Source organism: Paralichthys olivaceus, chromosome 13, assembly GCF_024713975.1.
Source record: "Paralichthys olivaceus isolate ysfri-2021 chromosome 13, ASM2471397v2, whole genome shotgun sequence".
NCBI classification, from domain to species: Eukaryota; Metazoa; Chordata; class Actinopteri; order Pleuronectiformes; family Paralichthyidae; genus Paralichthys; species Paralichthys olivaceus.
The window spans coordinates 6,036,286-6,059,904 of record NC_091105.1 but is presented as its reverse complement, the minus strand read 5'-3'; the positions used below and the strand labels follow the sequence as shown (position 1 = coordinate 6,059,904).

At 41.2% G+C, this 23,619-nt stretch overlaps 1 protein-coding gene and 2 long non-coding RNA genes across 7 annotated transcripts in view; 1 reads left to right on the top strand and 2 right to left on the bottom strand.

Annotated features, from left to right (window-relative positions):
- The window catches only part of map7d1a (MAP7 domain containing 1a), a 38,656-nt gene extending 21,791 nt beyond the window's left edge, over positions 1 to 16,865 (bottom strand). For all 5 annotated transcript variants that reach the window (XM_020093441.2, XM_020093444.2, XM_020093443.2 and 2 more), the window contains exons 1-3: positions 16,484 to 16,865; positions 3,641 to 3,832; positions 8 to 76 (exon numbers count right to left, since the gene is read on the bottom strand). In XM_020093441.2, the coding sequence (XP_019949000.2) occupies positions 8 to 76; positions 3,641 to 3,832; positions 16,484 to 16,553 (331 nt within the window). In that variant the 5' untranslated portion in view covers positions 16,554 to 16,865. The remainder of the gene's footprint in view (positions 1 to 7; positions 77 to 3,640; positions 3,833 to 16,483) is intronic.
- A 156-nt stretch (positions 16,866 to 17,021) lies between these two features.
- Positions 17,022 to 18,506, top strand: LOC138413509 (uncharacterized). The gene is made up of 3 exons (XR_011245868.1): positions 17,022 to 17,367; positions 17,865 to 17,920; positions 18,102 to 18,506. It is a non-coding gene; the product is annotated as an uncharacterized lncRNA (long non-coding RNA).
- On the bottom strand, positions 18,249 to 19,212 carry LOC138413510 (uncharacterized). Its single transcript, XR_011245869.1, has 2 exons — positions 19,049 to 19,212; positions 18,249 to 18,363 (listed from the first exon to the last, which is right to left on the bottom strand). It is a non-coding gene; the product is annotated as an uncharacterized lncRNA (long non-coding RNA).
- Between the last annotated feature and the right edge of the window lie 4,407 nt (positions 19,213 to 23,619).

Genomic DNA, 23,619 nt, shown 5'->3' with positions numbered 1-23,619 from the left:
CACTTACCCAGATATTTGGCCTTTTCCTCTCTCCGCTCCTTGGCCAGCTTCTGTCTCTCATCAGCCTTCATGATGTCTGCGAAGAGAATGGAAGAGCAGGATCGAATTAAAATGGGGATCGATAATTATAATGTTTATCAGCTGTTCAAAACAAAACATGGAAAAATCAATTGACCTGTTAGACCAACGCAGTCTGGACATACACGCTTTCAGACATTAAATGCAAATGTCCAAGTCATTTTCCAAAACTTTTCTTGCCAGTCCCCCAGTAAAATGTCCAGAAAATGTCAGAGTGGACACGTCTGAGACGGGAGGAACATTTCTGGAAAATGTACAGCAAGCGATTTGCCATGTTGATGACGGAACCCAAAACAAAAAGAATACAAATCTCTCGCAATGAAAAAGGTCAAAGATGTCAACTTGAAAAGATAAAAGAGATTAGAGCGTTTCGGAGATAAGAGCTGACACCAAGATCTGTAGTAAACAATAACACAGAAGAATGTATACGTCATGTTCTGCCTCGTTCACGCTCTACACCAGCCCTCACCTGAATGATAGCTTAGAAGAACTTCACTACAGATTCACGACATACTTCTATATAGATAAACATTTTCTTACTACTTATTTTTGTTTGACTTCATTATTATATGTTAAAATAATATAATACACAAAGAACTAGAGTTTCCTTATATCAGGATCCTGCAAATTAACTTTTAGGTATAAGGTTTTTTGACATAGATATTTGTTTCTGAGTAGAACCTTTGCCTGCCCGGCGACAAATACATGACTAAGTGTTTTCTTAATTCCTGCCAAGTCTTTGCAGCAAAGGCATTTAACTTTCAAACCACAGAGAACTGTGCACCAGGTGACAATGACAAGACACTGGCAGCGTCAACATTTCAGCACCGATGCTCGACACACGGCTGAAACTGATGTGTTTGTCATGACACAGTATTTTCTAGGTTTTCCTCGAAGAACAAACGAAAGAAGCAAAATCAACAGGCGAGCTAATCTCTAAATAAAAGCTGCAGCATGTGGCAGGTCCACTAAATCTCCTGGGCCATCTGGATGTGGGTGCATGTCTGACTGGTATGTTATGACTACAGGGGAGGACTTACATACATTTCTTCTCCTGTAACATCTCTGATGTCTGTTCGTACATCTCTCCTCACACATACCTCACAGAGGAGCTCAGTGAAAGAACAACCACGAGGAAGAGCAACGCAAACAAACACTGGACTGAACCATTTCAAGAATTCCAAGTGCATCTGCGTACTTCCTGGGAAAACATCCCCTTTGTTCAGAATATCCCGAGAAAAATATTCAAAACAAGACAAAACAATTGTTTAAATGAATCAATGAGTTAATGTGTAGGAAACTCATTTGTGAACATTTGTTGTAAACTGAATATCTTTGGACTTCTGAATGAAGAAAACAACTTTTTATTGCTTTCTATCTGCATTCTATAGATTAAATATATTGATTAATCAAGAACATCATAGGTAAATTAATCACCAATGAAGATAATCATTAGTAGCCTTTATATATACAACACAAAGATGACTGCAGCAAATTAATTGATGCTTTCTCAGTACTTGCTAATAATAGCTCAGCAGCAATAACAGCTCATGTAATGATGCTGAGCACGATGATGCCTAACGTGTGACTGCTCTCCTGCAGTGTCTCATTATGGGATGTTTTCTCTATAGATTTCTCTCTTTCTGCTGCATCATCCAAACAAATGAGCTTTAAAGTGTGTACTGATCAAAACAGCTGTGAAGTCATTTATTCATATACACGTTTTACCACAGATAACTGGGAAACTCTGACCGTCTCCACTCTTGATCTTTCTTGAGCCTTCCTGCTTCATCATCCACCTCAATCTTCACCGACCAGATGTTCACCATCAAACAAAGGGTTAGGAAAGGAACTTATCCTTCAGCATCATCTAATGGGGGAGGTGTGATTCATGAACATGAAAATAATCTGCGGCCTCCCCCTGAAAACAAACTCTGACCCGCTTTGATGAATTAGAGGACCCAGGAAAGCCCATGTGCACGTTCTCCGTCAGTGTGATGCTGCTGCTGCTGCTGGTGCTGCTGTTTGTAACTCACAAACTTGTTATTCATTACGTCATCTGCACAAAGCTTCTGAGACACAAACAAAAAATACTGTGCAAGGTGCAGTGTGTACACACACACACGTTTTCTTTTAAAAGGTCAGCTCTATTATTTACTCCACCTCTGAACTGCAGTACCATGCTGTGCAGGTTGTAAAACATACTCAGTCGAACCATTGCAACAATCCCAGACATGCACCTATATGAGGACGGTCTCCTGAGACAAATCACTGCTTTCACAGAAAAATGACAGAGATGTGACAAAGTACAGGTGAGCGGACCATAACCACAAGTGGTGGCTCCCAAATGAACTACAAGCCTCGAAATTTTATTTGACTAATTAAGGAGCCATGGAGTGTTTTTCCTCTTCCTCGTGCAAACACAAATAATGAGCTTAACAGAGCAAGTGGAAAAGGAACCTGGAGAACAAAGGGGGAAGTGTGGGTCATTTTTGGATTCAGGAGACTCAACTACAGGTTTCTCAAAGTTAACCAAGACTTTGGCAAATAAACAAAGAAATATTTGTCTTCATATAACGGATGAGGCAAAGGTAGCATAACAATGTATCACAACTGGCTGTGCTGTTGTAGTTTGGAGGGTTTATCCTCATCACCTCATGCTAAGGGAATAAAGACCATGACCACAGTGAATGGATTAATGGATAGAGAATAAAGAGGCTTACTTTCCAAAAACCCTCAAACATGTTCCTTAGACCCTGCATATGCTGTGGAGTTCAAGCGGAGGCATTGTGGACGCAGCTATGGTGCAACTACCAGGCTCAGCTAAATGCCTTCTTGGCATCACTCACTGAACCAGGATTCTAACTCAGGTCCCTCTGCCCACCCTTCATTAGGGACCGGTGCATGGCAGTGATTAGCATTCGCTATCCACTTATCAACAAATCTCATTTGTCCACGTTTCTCAGAGTTGTTTTCTTGACTAATTTAATTCTGCCTTCTTCAAACCCAAAGCTGCAGAGTTCTCACATCAGCAGCTTCTGTTCCAGCACTTACAACCTGCAGCAGCTCTATTGGATTTAGCCTCCAGTCTGAAAGCATGTGGTCACAGTTACTCCGATATTGAAGCATCACCTTGCCTCAAGAGAGCTGCCCTGACTCCAGCAAAGTGCAGATGTACATAATGGCACCATTATTGGAACACAGAGGGTCAGAACAGGTACAGTTCAGCCTCCAGAGCAAGTTTTTCAAACAACTGAACTCTAAACAGGTTACACAGTTTTTTACTTTCTTAAGCCTCGCTCTGTACGTCTGTCTCACTCTCGTGAATGTCTCAGGAACACCTTGTAGAAATCTCTTTAAAATTTGGCAGAAGTTTCCACCAGGACTCAAGAATAAACTGATTACATTTTAGATGTCATTTTTAAACATCACATTTTGGCCATAACTCATAAGCTAATAATGATAGGATACACTATAAGTATACACTAAGTTTAAACTCAAGTTTTCACTACATAAGTCTGGACAGAAATGAAAACATAAGGCAGTGATTCTATCCCTTTACCTTGTTTCGACCTGGGTACAGGTGATGCAGGTGACCTGGGGATGATGTCAGATTTTCTTGGGGTACTCAGCCTTCGGTCTACATCCTTCTTAGCTGGAGACTCCATCCTCTGGGTGTTGTCCGAGGTCGGGGGGCAGCTCTCCCCCTCTGGCTCAGGCCTTGTGGGGTTTTTGTCCAGATCGGAGTAGGGAGCTGGTTAAAGAGAAAGACAGAAGAATAACAAGTGAACAAAATGACAAAGTAAAAAATGCGACAGGCATAGACGGAACTCAACCAGTTGGCCCTCATTCCTGTCAGAGCGGGCCTATGAAGTAGTTTTGTGGATGACGTAAACTTCCACAGAGAGCTGCATCGAGTGAGAGGGGTGGAGTCTGTGTGTCTTAGAATGAGAATATTTCCTATAGAAACGAGAAAACCTTTCAAACCGGTTACAACAGAATGAAACAGAACCAAACAACCAAACTAAGCTGTTACAGTACAAGGCCTCTTTCAGTTGTTGAGCAACATTTACAGCTGCAGAGATTATACCATTTGCTCAGAAGCACAAGATAATAGGCCTTAAGCCTGCTCTTCCAACTCTATTTCTAATACCATTTCTACTCTGTGCGACTGATTTATCGGCCAGAGCGGATGGCCGGACGCCCAGGCAGAACAAAACAGTAATTGCTTTTTTGGCATTCTGATGATTCTGTTCAGGTGAAATGAATTGCTTAGGAAACCAGAATCAGAGAGATCACGTCCCCAGAGAAGTGGTCAAACTTTCTTTTTTTTGATGAAATGTCCTCATTCGCAGCCAGTTTAGGGTCATCAGTACTATCTGAGTGTTTTTATTTAAAACAATGGTTTGGATGGTTTGGCCGCAGCTTCACTCGCAGCACCATGACTCACGTTTGGCAGGCTGCTTGAACTTGAATCTCCTACTCTCCTTCCATTAGATTGCCCAGGCTTTGACGGCCAGACAAAGAACCTCACGGGAGGGACACTCGGCTTTGTCCACTCAGCACTGCACCGCCGCGCTCCCTGTGGAACCATGTTGGAGCACAGTATCTTCTGCATAGTCTCTGAAGGTAAACACTGGGGCAACATGCCGTAAATTATTCAGACTTTGGCTAAAAACAACACAAACGGTGGGGGGGCTGTCACACTGAGACAGTGAGCGAACTGAAGATTTACTTTACAAATACTGTTCTATTCAGCAGTTTCCAAAGACGAGCACGAACGAGGAGCGAGACAAATGCTGTGCAACTTCAGAGATCCTTGAGTAGAGTATATAACTGTACAATGTGCTTCTTCATAAGCCAGAAACGTCTCCACAAAGGGGCGTCAAACTTTTTGGGAAATCAAGCTACAGAGATCTGCACGAATAGATATCAGCTTTTCACTGATGCAATGCACTAAGATATCAGGAAGAGAGATTGAGCTCATCTCATGACGTGGAAAAGCCAACGTCACCCATCTGGGGGAAATGGAAGCAGTTACTGACGACCTTGAGATGGACAAAGCCTGATGGGTAAAGAGAGAGAAAGAATAGCGGCATGAGTCTATGAAAGAGTTCAGCTGGGAGACAAGACATTGTGTTTCCCTTGTGAAAACATGTCACTATTAAATAAGCATTCCTTGGGCAGCGATGTGCTCCGACAAAGAGGGGCCATTGTTGTGGTCTCTGCTTGGCAACGGGACGGCGGCCAAAACACTGCAATGACAGCGAGAGGGGAACGGTGGTGAGCTGGAGAGAAAGAGGCGGAGGAAGACACTCGTCCTCTCCTTGTTGTCACTGCAGTTTTAGGGCATAACGTAACTTTGTGGAAAGAAAAACGAAAGAAGAACCCAGATCTGTATGAAGTGATGAAATGAGAAAAAGAAAAATAGCTTTCTACAGAAGAAAATGCAATCACCATGGCAACGCTGGTCCTAGCGTTTGTCACTGACTTCATTTAAACCCAAATAAATCCAGTTTATGTGCCTCCTCACTTACTGTATTGAGTGAAAACCCATAAAATTAGGATTTTGTGTCATTTAACATCGTAATTATCAAACAATTTTCAACAACTGTTTGCAATAAAATGATGCTACACAACCACAGGTGTGGTTACTACGCACATTTTCTCACAGATCCCTTTGGGCAGATATGACAGTTTGGGGATCGCAGACGATCGGAGCAAGCGCAGCTCTGACGGGTTTTCTGTTGCTTCGAACCCTGTGAGCACTTTCCCATACACCTGGGAACTGGAGCTACTTACAACTGGCTGACTGACAAGACTGTGGGAGACTGTGATCCACGCTGACAACGATGAAGAGAATGAGAATGAAACGTACTCCGGATCGTAGGTGGCCCTCACAATGAATACCAATGAAACGTGAAGCTCTCTGGGGGAGATGGGATGGGAGCTGAGGGAGATGAGGACCGCTGCTGCGTAGCAAGGGACTGAAACAAGGGCTGATTGATGGAGGGAGCAACTGTGAGAGCTGCCAGACAACCGAGAGTGTACGATAGACGTCTCTGAGCTAATGCAAACAGAAAACTATTGCTGCAACTAACTATTTATTCCTTTGGTGTTTAATCTGCTGAAATGTTTTAGTTGAAAAAGCATGTAATCTAAAAATGAAACGTGTTTGAACTATCGTTTGTTTGAAAAATAAATTTCATCATAACAAATTTAAAAAAGCAGAAAATTCTCACCTGAAAGTTTTGACTGAAACATTATTTGATTGAAACGATCTGTCCTTGTTTAACTTCAGTCAAATAATCAACTCCCTTTTGAGAAAGGGTTGGATCGAGTGCATTCCTGCTGTTTCCATCACGCTCACTACCTCGTGCATGTGTGCAAAAGTGTTAACAATGTGACACTGCTGACAGTATTCTGCTGATTAACAGACACTGATAATGACTTGCAAAGTAGCATTGTCATATTTCACCGAAGGCCGTGAAGGAGAGGAGGAATGAAAGTTGGCAAATATTAATTAAATCAATGCACTTCTTATTTAAAAGGCTCTTAAAATTCAGGAGCAGAAATCAGTCTTCAAACTTAAATAATTTGTATATATATAATATATATATAATATAAATAATAATTTAACATTCATCATGATAATTATCTTATATATGAACATTTTTCATTTTGATATCATTTTTGGCCAAATCGCCCTATGAGGAAGTTAATGCATTCAAAAGATGAGGTCACAGGCACGCTAACGATGAATTTTGCTGTTGAACGCTTCACAAAAATGTTACTTTCTTTTCAAAGAAACGTCCGCAGAGCAACTTTAAGACAAAAAAAAGAACAAGTCTGGTAAGTTGAATAATTCCAGTCATTTGGGGACGTCTGCTTGTCCTAATCTGACATGTTGATGAGATTTGGAAAACTGTGACCCTAGCAAACAAGATTGGGACATACTCAGGTCGGGCTTTAAAGGGAAGGCTTAAGTAATATTTGCACAGATGAACTGATGCAATGACAATATCTGTTCAGCACTCCATGAACTCCGTGTTCTGCCTAGTGCACAGACAAGAAAACAGGACTTGCTAATCAAATTATCCAGTTTTGCATAACTCATGTTGTGCATTCATGTGTGAAATCGTTGCATAATCAGGAATGAGTCCAATTTTATTTTGTTATTTCTACATTACAACACAGAGGGCTGCTTGTGTCACCTGAGTAACTGCCTCTTCAATAATATCACTCTAGCTTCCTAAAGGATCTTCCCCCAGGGGACAGCTACAGCCAAAATCCATTAGACCACCCTTTGGTGACATCACTTGCATTATTCATATTCATAAATCAATGCACACCAACTTCCTTTAGAGAGGCTGGAGTTTCCATCCAGACTAACATGGAAAATCACTTTCGCATCTTGTTATTGGACGAACAGAGACAGTGGGTCAGCATTTCACAAGCTTAATGACAGTCTGTCCTCAGCGTTCCCGAAGAGCTTTAGGTCTTGAATGTTTTTTTCCCATGAAAGATTTAAGCAGTCATTTTGTCAGTGTCACTCTCCCTGATTTAAAGCTGGCATGGACCTGTTCCTTCATATGAATTATGATAACGACATCTTATCACCAATTATTCTTTCAATATATATATATATAAATATATATAAATATATAGCTGATTGATAGTAGTAGTCATCATGATCTGTTGGGTGATCAAATGTAACTAAACTAAAATTATGTGATTTAGTAATAAACAAATTATTTTATATCAAAAAATTTTATTAAATCACAAATAAAATGTCATATAAAGAGAAATTAGAAATGTAAGGTCAAGAAATGTTAGAGATTTAAAGACAAGCTTTTCAGTGCTTAAAGTTTTCAAATAATCCAAAATCCTCTTAGAGAAGTCTTTCTTAGTGTGACTATGACTACATTAACATATTATTAGAATCGTCTCTTTCTAAGGTGGTAGAGAGTTTAAATCATTCTTTAGAGCATCTGAAAGTTACTGTCCTGCTGTGAATGCTTTTGTTAAACCTCCATATCAAATGGGTATTCAACAGCTATGAGATCCTGCAAAGTGGGTCAGAGGAGGTTCAGGAATCTGTGGCATGTTGTGCGTGATCATTGGTTGAATATCACCCTGCACCACAGCTCAGATGCCCCCCATTACGTCTCCCTATGGGGGCCTCTGTAGCTGCAGGTGTCGAACAAAGACACTCAGCTGAACCTGTTTACATGCAAACTTAACACAATGAGAGAAGATATCCAAGTCAGCAGAAAGGGTAAAGGAACCCCTGCAGAAGTGGGTGGGTAATACTGTACATGCATGCACAAGCACAGTGTGGGAGCAAAACGGCAGGTTGAGAAACAGCAGGTGAGGAGCTGCCATCTCCTTGTTAGAGGCAATTCAGGTTGGTCGAAATGCATTTGCAACTCCAAATGTTGGTTTTGGAAAATGTGAGGCAGCCTCTGAGAAGCACCATGGAACATTCCCTCCCAGAGGACAATTACAGAGGAATTCACTGCTTTACAGTTTGGCTTATGACATTGGGGAGTACAGTTAAAACTGGGACAACTGCTAATTCTGTCACAGAAAATAGGATTTAGAAGAAATGCAATTTCACAGCATAATATTATGTTAGAGCACGTTATAAAAACGCAGTGCAGAGGCTGCTTCTTTTTATGTCACATCACCTCTGAACCTGCAGGGCAAGAGGGCCCTTCTGGTTTGATTGATTTAATAACAGAGTGTGACTGTTAATGTCAAAACACAATTGCCTGATAAAAGAATTAGAATAATAAGGAAGCAGAGGGGAGAGGATATGTCCTTGCAACAGCATGGTCCCACATTGTAATGGGAGTCAGTTCATATCAACACTGCTATATGTGCTGTGGGATCTGCAGCATCGCGCAGACAATGCAGCACACGGATGTTTTTCTACCTGCTCATCAGGGGCCTATGAATCAGGGTAAGAAAAACGCTGTGTCCTCCGCAACAGAGCAAAAACACATGACTCACTGTATGACAGAATCAGCAAACTATGACAGCACATTCATACGACACTGTTTGCTCTGTTACAGCTCAGGGAGGGATACTTTCGGTCGAGAGAAGCTGTAAGAAGAAACAGATGTAGATACAAAAACAAGCTGACGTGACAGATGTTAAAAAGATGTATAGGAGTGGTGGTTCATTTTAAATTGATCTCGGTGTCATGATCAGTTGGTCAGATGTGATGAATTCAATGTAGAACTGCTGCTAGTTCCCAGTGCAACACCCAGAGCACAGAGTGAAAAATATAGGGCATGACATGGAATATTTATAAAGCCAAGAACTGTGCTCTTGAACAACCCTTTCTGTCTCCAGCCAAACAGATAAGAAAAGATGTTACCACACAATCAGACCACCAACAAATTTAACTTAAGGCCTATTATACAACAGTGGCACAATTTAAATTTAACTAATCTTTTAAAAAAACATAGTAAACAGTGTGTAAATCCACTTTATTCTCCTGAAAAATGTAAATGAGGCAAACAAGTGCAGAGGAAACGGAATTGAGTGTGAAATCAAAAGAGTGGAACGGGGGAAAAGGGCGGCAACGTGAAAAAAAAAGAAAAGAAGAACTCTGGAAACAGCCAGAGAATGGACCTGCATCTCATTTGGGATGAGCCATGGGACTAATGAACTACCTCATCGCTTACCCCCCTAACCCGTCGCCCCTTCACCCTGTTGTGTCCCTACTGCAGCGAATAGGGTGATGTAAGAGGGCAAAGGGGGCCCAGACACACAGGAAGCGCAGTGTAAACAACAAGCACCGACTCCACGCCAGACCAGGCCCTGCATGTGTGTGTTTAGAGAGCAAGGTTTTCATTAGATGTGCTTTCGGCTGAGAGCTACAATTTCAACAGGAACTGAGAAAAATATCATTAAATGATGCAAACTACACTTAAAAAAAAGCCCTGCAAGATCCTCCAGCATCACAGCAACAAGTGAATTGATAATTACTGATTGCAGTTTCCATTATGTCTGGGGAAAAAAAATCATTTTTTGTTTTGATCAACGTTCCAAAAACCAATTTTGGGGCGGTTCAGACAGGGGCTGCCGTTAGCAAATCTCAAATTTGCAGACTATTTATTGAATCCATAAATTTTTAATTGCAAAAGAAATACCGCAAATACTTCAATATCCCAGGGGCAACACTGACATACTCGAGCATCTAGTTTTGTAAGAACACTCCAAAGACGATCTATTTATTTACACATAAGCATCAAAGTATCACGATAGAGAGGCTGAAACTAGGGAACGTTGGACATTCTTGCTTGAAATATTGTTTCAGCTCGAACACAAAATAAAAACTGATGCAGTCTGATGAGCCATGCTATGATTGACAAGGACAGAAAACACCTCAAAAGACAACGCTCCCTGATGGCATGTCAATTGACTGAGGAATACTAATGTCTCTGTCAGTGACTGGAGCAGTTTTCATCCCATCACCTGGTCCGGGCTGAGGATAATGCCTGCCGTTTAGTTGCTGCCGTCTCCCGCACAACGAGCCAAAGCCCCCACGCTGACAAAAAGCTCAGCCTATCTGAACTAGCAGCCGCTCCCCCGGGACCCCTGCATTAGCCACCAACATGCTACAATATAAACAAATAAGTAAGCTCGGCGGCTTGTCCAGCTGGTGGCAGAGAGCGTCGAGAACCACCAAACTCGAAGCTTTCTCCACATGACATTAGAGGATGTGGTTGGATTTCTCGGCCGCACAAGCTGCCATTCATTGCTGGAAGCAGTGTATTGGCATGCCAGCCAGTTGCTCCTGGCAACCTGTTTTCGTGTCCCCTTTGGGGGTTGGGAAGTGACAGCATGATCTAATTGTAATTGGTATAAATGGGTGGGTGGGGGTGTTGGTGTAAGCCAAGTTTGTGATGACCAGCATTTAATCTAAAACTAATACAATCAGGCCGAAATCCTTTTGACAAGAAGATCCATACTTCACTGAACCTTCAAAGAGTCAAGATTTATAACTGATGACTAGATACACCGTTTTCTTTAGGAAGGGGAATCTAGAAATAATCTGACTTAGACTTGCAATGCTTTTCTGCCACTGCAAAGATGCCTCTATGAATTTTGCATGTGTGTTGCAGGATATTTGGCTGTGTGAGTTCTTGTGTCGTGTAACTCACAGAGCCATCATTTGTCGCCGGGTTTTTAAAATGAATATTTTTGTGAACGTTACCTAAAGCAAAAATTCATCCATAAACAATAATCTTGCGACGGTTCAACATACAATTACAACCAACAGTTATCATTAGCTGGATTTTTGTCTCTCCACTCAGAAACCCAGTGCTCCCCTGTCCAGTCTTGGGTTTCATAAACAGGTAACTACATAGAGACACTGACTCCCTGCTTGTGAATCCAATCACGATTTTGTCTTTAAATAATGTCATTTTAAATAATAAGAAATCAGCTGCCAACAATAACTCCAGATAACATATGGTACATCTGCCAGGGAATATTTAGGGTGAGTGTATTGTACAAGAAACGAGTCCTCTAGCTGAACAGGAAGTGTCCTAATATCAGCAGATAGGTCTAGTGACTGGAAGTGTCAGACGATCAGGGAGCACGGAGCTGACACGTCTGGGGATATTTTCAGCCTTGATGGAGGAGGCAGTGGCAGGAACAAGCGACACAGTCCAAATCTAGACTTCCCTCCCCTTGTCCTTCCACTGTCCCAGGAAGAAGGGCGGTACAGCTGACTGATAATACATTTAGGCTGCAGCACTGCACCTTTGTAACATATTGTCCCAGTGAAGACTGAAAGACAAAAAAAGGGTGAGGTAAATCAGACGCAGATTTCAAGGAGCATGTCTGTATTGACTGGGCCTCTTGTGGGGAGTTAGTTAGAACGGTATGCTTCTTTGGTATTCTGCTCATCTGCTGCAGCCTCTACAACCAACTGTAGGTTTATATTATATCCTTTTGTTTTATACTGTCTGTGGTATGCACTGCTTTTAAAGCAGAACACTTGAACACAGAACTGTCTTTGACAATCAAATATAATATACTTGCCAATAATTTTGAACAAACTGCACCTTTGTCATTCTGGTTTCATCGTGGTGCAGTGAATGCATTGATTATAATTTTGTTTTATCTTGGAACCAATCTCCCTCTCTTTGGCTTGTCTGTGGGTGGAAACCACAGTAACTGGAGAAAACCCAAACAGATCCAGGGGGAACATTCAAACCAGCCCCCTCTTGCTGTAAGGGAAAAATGCCGTGAACCATTTCACAATCAAGCCATCCCTTTCACTAAATAACTTTCCTTTGTGCAATAACACAAACTTCTTTCACCAAATAGTTGGGGCTCTGTTACCATCTTTTACTCCTGCAGCTGATAGCAAATTACAGGTGGTCCTTAACAAGACACAACTCTCTGAATGATCAACTGTATTATATTTCAAAGCGTCTTTTTACAAGAAGAAAATCCCAAAAGACCCAAAGAGATGAAGACAGATTATGAATCATTCATTCAAGTCATTCTTCAAACACAATGTCAATAAGTTCTCGGGGCAAAAACGTATCTCTGGCCCATTTTCATCTTCTAAAGCTGTAGACCCCAGACGTTTCTTTAAGTGTGGCTAATAACCTAAAGTTATTACACTCATCATCATCACAACGGCCTTAGAACACGTAAGCTTCCATCAATTATTTGTCTTATAATTAGCATTTATGTGACATTAGCTGGAAAACAATCGACTGGTGAGACCAGAGCTACCAGGTGGGTTAAACAGGTTCAGGGGTGATCTAAGGGCCGGCAACTTCAACTACAATCTTAATTTAATGAGGATTTTCAGTGCTAACAGTATCTGTCAAGATTTTTCTCGTAAATAAGAGGTCTCTTTATTTCATTTTCAGGGAGGACTCACCAGGACATACAAATACAAACATGAACTGTGGCAGCATGCACGTATTGACCACTTTTCAGAAGCTATTTCCCAGTAGAGAAACAGAGTTTGCACACTTTCAGTGCCGGTTAATGGGAAGGCTTTCTACATTATTTGCCTTTCTAGAGCACTGTGTTTGAGATTCACCTCTACTGGCCTGTGAGAGGTCGACGTCTGGGCGGTGTGATTTACACCATCTGGGTGCTACAGAGCGGGCTGGCAGTGACGTGATGCCTCCTCTATGTGGATCGTTCTCAATAAGGCAATAACATTTTTTTTTGTTTTCACATCTCTCGCATAAACATGCCCATACTAAAGTTTGCACATGTATAGATAGTGCATTAAAGGCCTGTTAGCACCATAATACTAATTTGGAAATGAAACAATGACTCTGCAGTTCAAGTGCCAACTTTCAGCTTTGGCTTTAGGATTTTTACATCCGCACTGAGTGAACAGTGAAGGAATTATAGCCCAGACATAAAAACTACTGAGCTCTGACACTATTCAAACCAATATGTGAAAACCTCAACTCGCTTATTAAACCTCAGTGTTTTTATTTTAAATCCAGTGGAGCACAGAAAAGCCAAAACAGCTGAAAATGTGTCACAGTCTAAAAACTGCGCTGTAGTTTCAAAAGCAGAGCTCAGCGCCACAGTGCTGGCATGACTTCAGTCACTTCTTCATGACTCAGATGTTTCTGTTCACTTCTCGTCTCTCAAAACTTCAGTGGAACAGGGCTGAACTGGAGCTTTGAACATATCAGAACATGTGGGAACCAGAAAGCTTGTAGCTTTAGAGGAATAATCAATGAATCTACAGACAAAAAGAAAAGTTATATGAAGAGTGCAGAGTTTGCTAATTAAATTATTGTAGCCACAAATGCAGTTCGTCATTTATTCTAGATAGAGATTAAAATGATTCACAATGGCACAACCTAGTAGATGAATAAACAGCAAGAGCAGCAGAACAAATATAATGTTGAACCATCCTTTTCTTTGACTTGTAAATTCTGACTTGAAGCTTAAAATTTTCCAGCCCACACAACAGCAGATTACAGAGGAACACTGGCATTTTTACTGGGCAACACAAATCCATATCAGTCAGCTCTAAATGAATATCTGTACGGGCTAGTGTTATAGTAGCATGCACATTTATTACATTACCACAAATACAACCATGAAGGTTATATTGCTTATATTCAAAAATATTCAATCAGAAGGTTTTTTTTGTTTTCCTACATGACAGAGGATGATGATGCTACATTTCAAACATGGTTTTCACATGTGGCTAACCCGTCACACACATCTCCTGCAGGACGTGAAAACATCTCATTATGACACACATGTCACCACCACACTGTTCACAATTAATAACAAAGCAAAAACCTTCTCTCTCCTGTGTAATTATCAGGCTGCGGACCTCGCTGTGCTCACAGGATCCCGGCCAATGCCAATTTACAAAGATACTGTGGCGTCCCTCTCCAAAAACGTGACATGGTTGCACGTATTCCACTAATTACATAACAATTCCTGCAGTTGAAGATGTGTAACCGACTGATCCTGTTCACTACAGGCTTGACAGCTCAAATCCAGTGGATTCTCCCACATCACACAATAAACAATGATCTGTCTCCCTGTCGGTGTTCTGAGGCTCTTTATCCTCAATATGTCTTCAAGCAGCTTGGTGTTTTTTGCTCATAACAAAGTCATCATGTCTCATTAAGATTTTAAAACATCACCTCTTAGACATTGTGAGGCTCCAGTAGGTATTCCAGTTAGGCTAGAAAAGGCTAATCACAAAGGGAGCCATGAAAACAGTGTCCATTCATCTCAGCCGGTCACAGCTTATCTGTTCAGGTACGGAAATTAAAGAAGACAACCAAAAAGAGCCGACTGTTCGAGAGTGTCAGGACGCAGAGCACGGAGAGAAGAAAGCCTGAATAAAGAAAAGAGGGATTAGGAGATCTTCTCCAAAAGTCCTGACAGCAGGTTTTCACAATGATTGGCCAGGCCCTCAGCAGCTCTGGTGCAAGGGCACAGGGGTTCACAAGCAAGACAGATCAAGTCCTCTGTAGAGGCGGGATTCCAACAAAAGAAGAAAAGGGAAATGCTGCTTTTAGCATCAATAATCGTACCGAAGGTTTTTTATGTTTGCAAACTACAATTAATGAGCTGATACGACAGGAAAACACGTCTTTTATCTGAGATTCCCAGTGATGAGTGTGGTCCTCCTTTAACTTCATAGGAGTGTCATGTCTTGTTATCATAAGAGGAAAAAAATCTTCCTCAAGAGCAGTTAAACAATATTTTGAGTGTCATCCTGATGTGCTCCAGATGTGCAGATGTGCAAAACACACAATCGGTCTTTGAAATTAGGCACCAGGAGCGTGGGAGCTTGTTACTTATTAGAGAAAAGCTCAAAGAGCAACTTTTGCTCATTTTTAATGAGCATGGGACGCACATCATCAGTCTGGCTGACGCATCACAAACACAAGGCCTGATGTCTGATGGCGGCTTCTCCCGGCTTCATATAGAGTATGTTATTCTGAACGAGGCTGTTTAAAGACACACTGATTCCCACGTTCAGGGTGGAGCACGACTCTCCTCCCGCTTGAAGCAGAGCCAAAAAACCGAGCCGACATCCGTCCATGAAGCCCCCTGTTAGCAGGAAGGAAGTTTTCTGTTGTCAGAAGGTCACATTGCTAGTCCCCTTCTATTTCCAGAAACAGGCAACATGTCATTACTCCGGCATGGAGCTTCAAAAAACCTACTTCATTCCCAATAGCAGGTATTAAACATGGGTCTTCCATCTTGTCTCCAACTGAGATGTGTGACATACCGTCACTGCACATATAAACCTGTAACTCACACTTGAACTGCTCTTCCTCAGGAGTTTGTTGATGCACCATCTAAAAAAAAAACAAGCCTGCCTGCACCTGATGGACAAGGATTCACCTGTAATAGGAAAAGAACATCCTGTGGTGGAAGAGGGGAGATGAGTGGGATGCCAGACTCCCTGCGACTGCATCGTGTTGAGCTATACATAACATAAGGAGGGGGATGGGATGGGACTAGTGAGATTACCTCATCTAACGCAAATTGTGTTAGTGCCATTATAACGCTCTGAGGGCACAGAACTGACATCCGCAGGGAGACGAGGAGGATCAAACCGGTATTGTGCGTTTATAACCAGATCACACTCTCATTCAGCAGGTATGAATCTGCCTCGGGGTTCGGGTGTGAGGCTTGAAAACCAAAGTTGGAGGATTTGCACAATCTCCTGGTGGATTATTCATAAAACTGCACACGGACACGTCCCTGAATCTCGTCCTATCGATTCACCTGCAGCGCAACACTTGACTGTGAAGTTGACACCAGACAGTTTTCCTACAACGTGTAATGACAAAGCAGTGGTGCGATTCTCTAACACCAGAGCCATCCTGCTCTACCTGCTCCAGGGGAAACTTACATGTGGCTCCGGGCTCCGCTGTCCCCTCCATGTCTCCGGCAGCAGCCTCGCTTTCCTCTCTTTTGTTCATTCAAACATGCGGCTCGGTGCTGCTCTCCCTCTCATTCCTCAGCCTGGGTGTATGGGGGGAGGAAAAGTTGCTCCAGTTCGGCGGCTGCACCCCGACGTCCTGACCGCACCGGGCGAGGTGGTGGGGGGGATAGAACCACCTCCTGAGCGACGACCCGACGAGGAATGAGCCGGACACCGAAGCGGAGGCGGGTCGGTGAGGAGCTGCGGGCGGAGGAGAGGAGTAAAAACGTGTCGGAGGAGTTTGAAATGGAGGAGACAGGTCGAGGATCACAGGAACAAGTTTCCACCTCTCGCCACAGCTGATGCTCTGCGCGTGCGGAGCCTCCCTCACGAGCCTGCGGACCGGACCGTACCACTCACACGACCTGAGGGGGGAGGGGGGCTGTTAGCTTCAGGGTACCTCCGTTAAATAATAGTTCGTTTTAACGTCATCGAGGACAAGATGAAAGCAGCGTTGAGTTATAATCATAGACTGTATATAAAGATGGACGTAGTGTCCGTGACGTCACCCGTTGGTTTCTGTAGAGTGAAAATGAGGCTCGTAGTGGGCGTTTCACCCGGCGCCATCTTGCCGGGGCCTGACTCCTCCTAGTTCCGGGCTAACCCATAAATGGGCAAAAAGGCGGCGCGCGAGTGGACGCAAGGCGGGCCGAGTGAAGACTGACAACCGAGCCACGCCCACAGAGCTTATCGTTTCCTGGTTAGCTCAGGCTAAGAAGCTAGGCTAAATGCTACCCGTGACTGCTAACCGGCTAGCGCTGCGGTGTTGTTGCTCCGGGATGGTCGCGGTCGTAACAGCGAACCGAACAGAGGTAAGTTACCCTGAAACTTTACAACAACAAAACCTATTGATGTATCTATTATCATTATCACACTACATATACTTACATTCCTCAAGTGGTTTTTGATGTTATTGTGGTAATTCACCGTTTATTTAACACGTCTAACGAAGTTTGAAGCAAGTTAACTAGCTTTAGTAAAGAGTTGTGTTTTGTCATTTGATTGTAATTTTAATAAGTTAATATTAATAAGCTGCATGTGATACAGACTTGTATAACCGCCATTACTATTACAACCTCTTTTTTAGCCTGTTATGAATTCACAGTGAATTAGACCCAGTGCAGATGTGTAATTATATGACAGTTTAGATGTGATTATAATCTCCACACACCACTGTTGTAAACAGTGCTCATATTTATTATATATGTATCTGTTTTAACACTGCGAGAAGTTGAGGGACTTGAAGTGGACTGGTATCAACAGCACTGTGACACATTTTATATATTTATACAATGTTTATTTCTTTTAGTTCATCAGTTTGGCTGAAATCTGTGGTGCTTCCACCTGCTGAACACAGAATAAACTGTAAGTACCCGTCTTGGCTGCTTAACACAGCTGATATTACATGTGTCAAAATTATTGTAATGATTGTCTTCTACAGTATCTGTAAATAATCATGTTTCTCCTCTGTTCCTTAATATCTACAGATGTGACAATGATTTTAGCATAAAACATCCTTTAACATGACTTTTTTCATTTCATGAAGCACTGCAACACCTGATGTCCTCAGAATCCACTGTGGCCGCAGCAACATGGTGGATATCGGCAGCTTCAGGCTGGTCAACATGATAATAATATTGAGTCAATTTCTATATCCATTATGGTTGGTAAAATTAACACTATCACAACAATGTTCATCTTTTACTTTCTGATTTAATAAACCTTAGATAAAAAGTGTTGTCTTTTCTTTTTTGCCATAAGAGACAGAACACGGTCAGCACAGCTGTGTCCCTCAGGTTCGTCCGTCCCTAATAAAATGACAGGAAACATAAAAGTATGGCATTATTGCAGAGATAAGTTACATTCAAACAAAGTTTGTGTCCTTACATTCTGTGGATATTCAAGTATGTATCTGAATATGGTTTGGGATTAAACAGTGTACTACAATGAATGTGCAGTATGGAGTTCTTTCACATTAAAAGTATTGCATATATAATGTAATGCATCATGTGCAATAATTTGCTTTAATTGTTAGTAAGTTATGAAAACAGGTCTATACCTGGTAGGTAAACTGTTCATTCATAAATAAAGTTCAGCTCAACAAGTTTCACACTGCAGCAGCTGCACTAACGTTATTTCTGAACCAATAATCTAATAAAACATTATTACTGAAGTTACTCACAGTAACGTAGTCAAGCCAAATAGGTTGGCGAGCTGAACAACTTTACAGAACGTTTGATATCTAACTTGATGATATTCACTAAACACACAGTCGCCTTCAGTTTAAAAGATGTATCACCATAAACTCTTACGCTCCTCTCTCCGCTGTGTGGACGCTTCATGTCGGGTTAATAACTCCCATCCCTCCCGTTAGCATCGCCGTTACTGCTGGTATCTTGCCTGGAGGTTAGCGGAGCTAAGCTAACCAGCCAGGTAACAATGATACCTGCTCATCACTACTGACACGTAAATCAAAGACAGTACTTTACTCACCACAGACACTGCAGCACAGACGTCTTCCACTTCTCCGTCAGGACAATCAGCCGAACAACAAACGATGATATTCATCCGACATGTGAGTGAAAACTCCTCCACAGACTCCGCTCGTGCTCGGTGACGGGGATTAGCTTGTTAGCTCCGGTGAAGCCGAGCAGACCACAGGCTAACAGCCAGAGTGACGAGCTAACGGTGACGTCACGTGTCAATCAAGTGATAATTATTCATAATTTCAAACCTCTATATTATCTAAACGAGCGAGTTAGAAAAAAATTCACCCCCCCAGAGTTGTCATGGAGGAAGAACTTACTGATTGAGACTAAAACCGTTTTTTGAACCAGGCTGTAAACACGTTTAATTCTGCTCTAAAGTCGGGCTTTTTAACATGGGAGTCAATGGGAATTGACTCCCTCTTGGAGCCAGCCTCAAGTGGCCACCCAGTGAACTGCAGTTATTTGCACTTCCGTATTGGCCTCAGCGCTCAGCCCGGGATGTTGCCGCTTGGTTATAATACATTTATCATATGATTGGGTGAAGTAAAAATAACCCTACACGCAAAGAAGTAGTACTTTGAAATCTACAATGTTATCTGATCACCCCCCCTTCAAACTACAATGGTCATAGACGGTTCACACGGTTAATATAAACTTTATTACAAACTTATTATGATTTTTATTCCCTAGTGTTTTTTTGTTTATCTGTTAAAATTACTACTCTCTCTGTTTTAAATTTTACTCTTCAACTTTTTAACTACTTATATATATATATATATAAATACATTTTTGTTTCCCAAAATATTTTTATTCTTATATTTGTCAAAGCTTTTGTGATTCAAACTTCTTTTTATTGTTTCCTTTCAATGCAATATTTTTAACGAGAAAAGCCCCTCTATATACATACAATTTAATATATTATTTCTATTACTAATTCTAAAGAGTCTTTTAATTTTAAACAAAATTAGGGAAATATTTGAGGGAAATAAAATTATAAAAGGTTTTATTTAGTCTTCAGATTTCATTGGATGTTTCCGTATTTTAAATAAAGTTAAGTTTCTTAGGCTGTAAATGTACTTAAATACAGAGAGCATGTATACATATAGTTTCCAGACTGTTTCTAAAGTTAAAATTGACTGAAAAATACATTTTTGTGTCTCTTTCGACATACATGGTTTGTGAGGTCAGCCCTCTGCTTCAACTGGGATTGAACCATAACATCTCTGATAGTTGTAATTAGTAGATTGTACATGTAATTCCAGTGTAGAGAGAACACCAGTTCTTCCTGTCATCCTGGTTTTTGTTTTGGATGATGGATGGTTGACGTGTTAAACTTGTATCTCCACAAAAGAGCTGATAAAGACATACACTCAATTATTTGAAACAATCTGACACAACCTTAACAAGTTACCTAAAATGGATCTTTGTTACGTCACAGTTTTAAGACTACAGAGTGTCTTCTCATCTGCCACCTGTGGATCTCAGAGCATCTGCCGAGGTGGGGGCTGGGCCAGGGGCCGACCGGCACGCTTGAGAGGGAACACCCCGTCAAAAGGACCCAGTGGGGCTCTTTTGTGCAGCTGTTGAGTCGTGATCACCCCAAACCCCCAAGAGCCACCTGTCACTGCAACTGGAAAGTGGGGGGATGCTGAAGGAGGTGGGGGTTGGGTGAGTGCTATAATGGGTGTTTGATTTTGCACAATAAAAAAAAAGAATGACAGATGAATGTGAACTAAGTCCACATGTGCCTGTGATCAGATTCTTCCTGACTGTCTTTGATTAATTCTCAGCAGGACTAAGATAACAGGTTTTACCAAAGATCCCAGTCCACTGAGTGTTTGACGCCTGTTGATTTAAGAATGATCTGTAATTGAATCACAGATAAGTTTAGGAAACAATCATCAGTTAGGTTTCCACTCTTTTCAGATCAAGGAAAGATTGGAGGAGAACAGGAAATGTGAATGGTGAGGAAAATACCTGAAATGTTTTGTTTATATAGAGTGAATAAAAGTAATTTCTCTGTCTTACTTAAACTTTGCGTTGGAATCAGAATCAGAATCCTTTATTGTCAATGTTCAACATTGTCACCAACATTCAACAGGGGAAATTATTTTAGCAGCTCTTCTTGTGACAACAGCGTTTAACTGATTTAAGCTACATTGCTATATGAAGTTACCAGACAGACTCTTGAGCCTTTATTAAACTTTCTCAAATGATAGAAAAAGCTCAGTTTAGGAAACATGTTTGCGTTATGCCAGAGGGAAAAAAAAAATCTGAATAGTTTGGATGAATAAATAAATGTTTATGATATTTTACTCAGTATAAACATTCCAGAATTATCTTTCTTTTGTCTCTGATTCTTCTATTAATGAAAAAAGGATCCATCTATTTCCAATCAAACAAACAATTTCATCTTATTTTTAATACTGAAGACAAAAACACATTTTATCATTTCCTCTTCACATTCTGCTTCATGTCCTTTGGAGAGAAAACAAATAATTAATAATTAATTTTGGAAATAAAAAAGTAGCTTTTATAGCTTCCTGTTATGGATTTGCATTAAAAAATATATTTGCAGAGTAAACATAATGACTCAGAGGTCATAAAAATGAGCTCTGTCCTCTTCAAGTGCTCCTGGATGCATGTTTTTAGATCTTTTGTGCAGCCTCTTTAGTCGAGTATTGAAACCCTCAGATCCTTTCATCCTTTCAATCTCATCTCTATACTGAGCTCTTGAGCCACAAGCACATACTTGCACATGAACACCTGTGCACACAAAACACAAGAAAAGAGAATCGACAGGATGCACCACACTAATGTTATTGAGCTTGTTATAGTTTTGTGAATACACACTTATCTTATCTTATGCTGTTAATGAGACCTTTGAACCTGGATGAGGAACATACAAATCAAATCAAAGCAAAACTTCCTGATGATTCATATATTTTATTTCCCAGAAGCCATACTGATAATAACATTTATAAACTAAAATGATTAAATGGATTTACCTTCATTCAGAGTAGATATGATTATTGCAGAACAAACTAAAAACAGAATACCCCTATGTTTCTGAGTCTCCTAATACTTAATATAATAAAAAGAAAGTCATTCTGGGTAGGGTTAGACAAATCTTCATTATTCAAACCCGCACATTGGACAGAATGGAACATGGAACAGGAAAATTAAAGGGCCGGGGATAAAAGCATTCCTCAAAGTCAGGAGCCATGTGTCCATTTATCACATATCACTGTGCAATGTTGTGCTAATGAGCCATTCAAAGTAAAGGTGGATGCAAACAGGAGAAAATGGTGGAGTTGGCCTCCATCAGATGTTTTTAAATGTTGCATGTCGTGAAAGTCTGCAAGTCTGATGCCTTTGTATGTTTTCTGCTCTCACATCATCAGCAGGCTTTGAACCTGCATCTCCTCCATAAGCAAACCACTTGTGACCCCTAACTGCACACAGGAAGTGGAGGAACCCCTCCCCTGTCCACCCCTGAGTGCTCAAGAAAGGACTTGATTTTGGAGCTGCAGCTGCACCCCCCAATTAATACACACACACACACACACACAGATTGCCACTGATCACCGTAAGCAGTTCAGGCATTGAAATGGAGCAGTAAACACATCCTGAAAACAAGAGGAACTATTGTAAAGACAAGAAAACCGAGAAAACGGCCCAAAGGAAAAAAAGAAGATGGAGGTGAGATCCACTAACAGCAACTATATTGATCAACTGATACTGCAGAAGAAAAGAGAGCTGCAGATGAGGCTTGATCTCTTGAAAGATACCACTCTGTCAGTACTGGGTTGTTTGAGCAGAAACTAACAGGACTCCTGTTCCTGAAAGGGACAAAGTTCAGTTCCACATGAAGAACAAAAGACTCACGTGATCCCAGTGTTCAAGGATGGACTGAGTACTGGAAGTGATTTTATTTGATTAAAAAAGTACGTTTATTTATTTTGAGAACTCAGCAGGAGTTTCGCTAAGGAAGTGCCAATTTGGCGTCCAGACAGAAACCACTTCAATAGCAATAATCCAAGTCAGCCAACTTCCATCGTCCCAGAAATGCTGTCGAATGTGCTGATAAGTTTTTCTCAGTTTTACTTTTATGAGAGCTCAAAGCAACTTTTAAATTTGACATTTAATGCCACATCATACCTCACTGTACCACATTTTAAAAATAAATCCATCTAATAGTTGTCCGGACATTAAATTGCTCTGAACTGCGAATAACAATCTATTAATGACACTGCACACAAGTCCAGGGAACACCTGAGTCAGTTGTTTATCTTCTGGGGAGCATGAAAATTTGTGCTATATTTCCTGACAATCCATCAAATGGTTGTAAAGTTATTTCAGCCATACTTTTACTGTAAGAAAGCATAGATATTAATTTTCAAATTTACTCAAACACAAGTACAAATGCAGCCATATTACTCTAACACCAGTTCTAGGTGTAGTTTAAATATTTTACTTCCTATGAGACCTATGAAAAAACCAAAAGAGTTCCTGTCTCACACACTTTTATTCCGAGGAACATGGTCAGCACCACCGACTGTGAGTCTCGAGGTC